Source organism: Sinocyclocheilus rhinocerous, unplaced genomic scaffold, assembly GCF_001515625.1.
Source record: "Sinocyclocheilus rhinocerous isolate Xijiao unplaced genomic scaffold, SAMN03320098_v1.1 scaffold562, whole genome shotgun sequence".
Taxonomy (NCBI): Eukaryota; Metazoa; Chordata; class Actinopteri; order Cypriniformes; family Cyprinidae; genus Sinocyclocheilus; species Sinocyclocheilus rhinocerous.
The window spans coordinates 1,225,365-1,229,069 of NW_015641608.1; the positions used below are offsets into that span (position 1 = coordinate 1,225,365).

Sequence of the window (3,705 nt, forward strand, 5' to 3'; positions counted from 1 at the left end):
CATTGATAATTAAAATAAGAAATGTTGAGCACCAAATCAGCATATTAGAATGATTTCTGAAGGATCATGTGACATGTGACACAAAATTACATTTTAAAACATTAAAATAGAAAAGTTATATATATATATATTTTAAATTATAATAATATTTCACAATATTGATATTTTTACTATATTTTTGATCAGATAAATTCAGAAAATCAGTGATTGTAAACTTAGTCCTACTAATAAACTTGTATAGCTTATTAAAAGGAACTTTTTTCTGTGCCATTGTAAAAGGTTTCCTTTTCCTGACTTCTATTGGTCGGACAAAAAGATTTGATAGAGCCGCACTTTTTTTCAGAGGCATCAACCTACAAATGCCGTACCTATACTTATTGTTGCATATTAAGCTGTGATATGAGAAAATATTTTAACAAAAAATGTATGCACTTCAGCTTTAAAAGATATTTTTGCGAATCTCATCCACAAATTTGCTCAGTAACAGAATTAGGTATTAGTTCATGGTCAGAACGAGCAATTGCTCCCTTCAGACCTGATTTTCTAAAGAATTTAACATACGCAGAAGTGGAAAAGACTGCGGTGGAGGTCTCTGACATAATGATTGATCGTGTCATGGAAATAACTATAGCAGAACTTTGTAATTCCTGCTGGATAAATGTCACAACTGTAGTTTGATAGATGCGATGCTACATTTTTAATAGTCTTAATAGTGCTGACGAATGTCTTGTCTCTGCTCTGCAGGCCTTGGGGGATTCGGACCTGGCAGAGGTTCTGAAACAACTTCTTCCCCTCATAAAGTCCAGTGAGTCTGGAACGGGTTCTGACTCTAGTGAGCTGAGTGTGGATGATCTTCTGGTGCTGCTGGTCTGTGTGTACTCTATGGCCAAAGAAGCATGTCCGGGTGGTGCTGATGAGGAAAAACATGTTGAGAAGGTGGAAAATGAGTTGATTGGCGCTCTGACACTCCGACTCGCCCGGCAGACCTCATTAAGCCCTCTGCTGCAGGAGATCACAGGTAAGTGGTGGAATACTAGTTCAACATGATCCCAGTACCCTTAGAATAAAGCAGTAATGTGTAGAGACAACTCTAAGTCAGTCATTTGTGGGTTGATGGGAAGGGTAGATTACTAATGATTACTGTCACATTATTGTCACTAAGTTTCCACATCACTGAGTGACTTTTCATGAAGATGTCAAGCCAAATCTCAGTGTAACACACTAGTGATTAGTGCCAAAATATTTAAACGACATTAAAACAACCACCAGCACAACCACTGCACAGCTGCTCTGACCTCTCCACTTCACAACTACATACATCAGTGGAACAAGAACAGCACTGCTCGCCTGTAATGGGACTCTGACAAACCAGCGCCATTCGCCCAAACCACTTTAAGTTGGAACCATTCATGACTCATGACAAATATATGTAGAGATGCACAATATATGTGACTCTCTCTGTGAAATCCAGGCTAAAGTCTCAAAACTAATTATGTTAGTTCTCAAAAACTAATTATGAGATAACAAGCATCAAAGTTTGATTTCAACCATTAATTTCACTATAATTTAAATCTTTGACATGGCCTTACTCAGTCAATATTAAAGATATAAAGGTTACATTTTCACAGAATGTTCTTTACCTTATGAAGGATGATTTTATGTAGAAAACAGTAAATCACAAAAAAATGACTTTAGCTGGGTTTTCACAGAGAGGGTCACATATTGGTACCATATCAGTTATATTAAAGATTGGACAACTTAAAGGGATAGTTCACCCAAAAATGAAAATGCTGTCTTTAATTACTCACCCTCATGTTGTTCCAAACCTGTAAGACCTTTGTTCATCTTCAGAACACAAATTTAGATTTTTTTGATGAATTCTGAGAGCTTTCTGACCCTGCATAGATAGCAACACAACCTACATGTTCAAGGCCCACAAAGATAATAAGGACATCATTAAAATAGTCCATGTGACAGCAGTGGTTCAACCATAATTTTATGAAGCTACAAGAATATTTTTTGCACAAAGAAATCAAAAATAATGACTTTATTCAACAATTTCTTCTCTTCCGTGTCAGTCTTCGACGCGCATCATGAGAGCACCACGGAATGCAGCTTTAAAATGTAAAAACAAAGAAAGAAAAAAAAGAAAAATAAATAATGGCTGCAAAATTTTCAGCTTTGCTGTCACTGTAATAAATTAAATTTTAAACTATATTAAAAATGAAAAACAGACATTTTTAAATTTCAATAATATTTGACAATATTACAATATTTTTCATCAAATAAGGCCCAGATCAGACCGAACACGCTTTTTAGGTCTGAAAACGCGAGGCGCACCGCACTGCCTTTTTTTTTTTTGGTGACGTCTAAAGAGAGCAGTTTTATGTTGCTAGGCAACCACCAAATCAGCTGTCCTGTCAGTGTAATCAAATTATTATAGCGCGGGTGCTCTAAAATCTTTGGTTTTTGCTGTCAAGTTAAACTGTCATATTAGCAAAAACCTTAAAAAATGCAGCTCCGGGTAACCCGCGACAGACACCAAAAGCTTCTCCTCCATCACTGCATTCTCCGGACTTTCTAAGCAACGGTCAACTTAAGGCGCTCAGAGCGCTCCTGCAAAAATGTGAGGCACAGCAGGCAGCTAAAACACAAAGCGCCCAGGGCACATAAACAGCGCGCAAAACGCTCACTGCCAATAGAAAACAACTTAAAAAAGGCGCCTCTCACCGCAGAAAACACGTTCTGTCTGATCGGGGCCTAAACAGCACACAAAATGCTAACTGCCAATACAAAACAATTTAAAAAAGGCGTACTGTCTGATCAGAGCCTAAGACTCTGTTTTCAAAAAGAAAATGTTAGCAACCCAAACTTTTGCACAGTAGTGTGCACATGCATTTCATCATTTTAATATCACACCACAGAGTGAAAGAGCATTTACCTAATAACCGAGAAATAGGGATGTTGCCTAATGGGTAAACATTTGGGCTTGTAAAAGATGATATTTACTTTTTAGTATGGAATGAAATAGAAGTTTATTAATGAATTTGATGATTTACTTTTTTTCCTCAAAACGTATTTCTGACATGGTGTGTGCCTTAGAATTTAGATAAAATTAATAACATTTGATTAATAACATTGATGGCTATGATGCCTTATAGGGGTCATATGATGCAGCTAAAAAAGAACATTATTTTGTGTATATGGTGTAATGAAATGTGTTTATGCGGTTTAAGGTTCAAAAAACACATTATTTTCCACATACTGTACATTATCGTTTCTCTTCTATGCCCCGCCTTTCTGAAACGTGTCGATTTTTACAAAGCTCATCGGTCTGAAAAGCGAGGTGTGCTCTGATTGGCCAGCTATCCAGTGCGTTATGATTGGCCGAATACCTCAAGCGTGAGACGGAAATGTTACGCCACTTACCATACTGTGATGCCCTGTCCGGCCGGAGCGACGAGACAAAAACATTAAAACCCATTATAAACAAGGCATTTGTTGCATCCAGTGGGGACATAAATGCTGATTATAATGACTTGTATTGTCTTTTTACGCTTTGCATTGCATCGCGCCACGTAAACATAAAACTGTGTCTGCATTTGTGATCAGAGAAATGACAAACAACAAGCCCTACTCTACACTGCCCAAAAAAACTCGCTTTAAATATAGTGGCAAATTCTTTAAATATAAAAAAACGTACTT

The 3,705-nt window shown here is 37.0% G+C and overlaps 1 protein-coding gene across 2 annotated transcripts in view; it reads left to right on the forward strand.

Annotated features, from left to right (window-relative positions):
* Nucleotides 1-3,705, forward strand: part of LOC107755248 (sec1 family domain-containing protein 2-like) — a 141,578-nt gene that overhangs the window by 61,763 nt on the left and 76,110 nt on the right. For both annotated transcript variants that reach the window (XM_016571970.1, XM_016571969.1), the window contains exon 5: nucleotides 745-1,018. In XM_016571970.1, coding sequence (XP_016427456.1) covers nucleotides 745-1,018 — 274 coding nt within the window. The remainder of the gene's footprint in view (nucleotides 1-744; nucleotides 1,019-3,705) is intronic.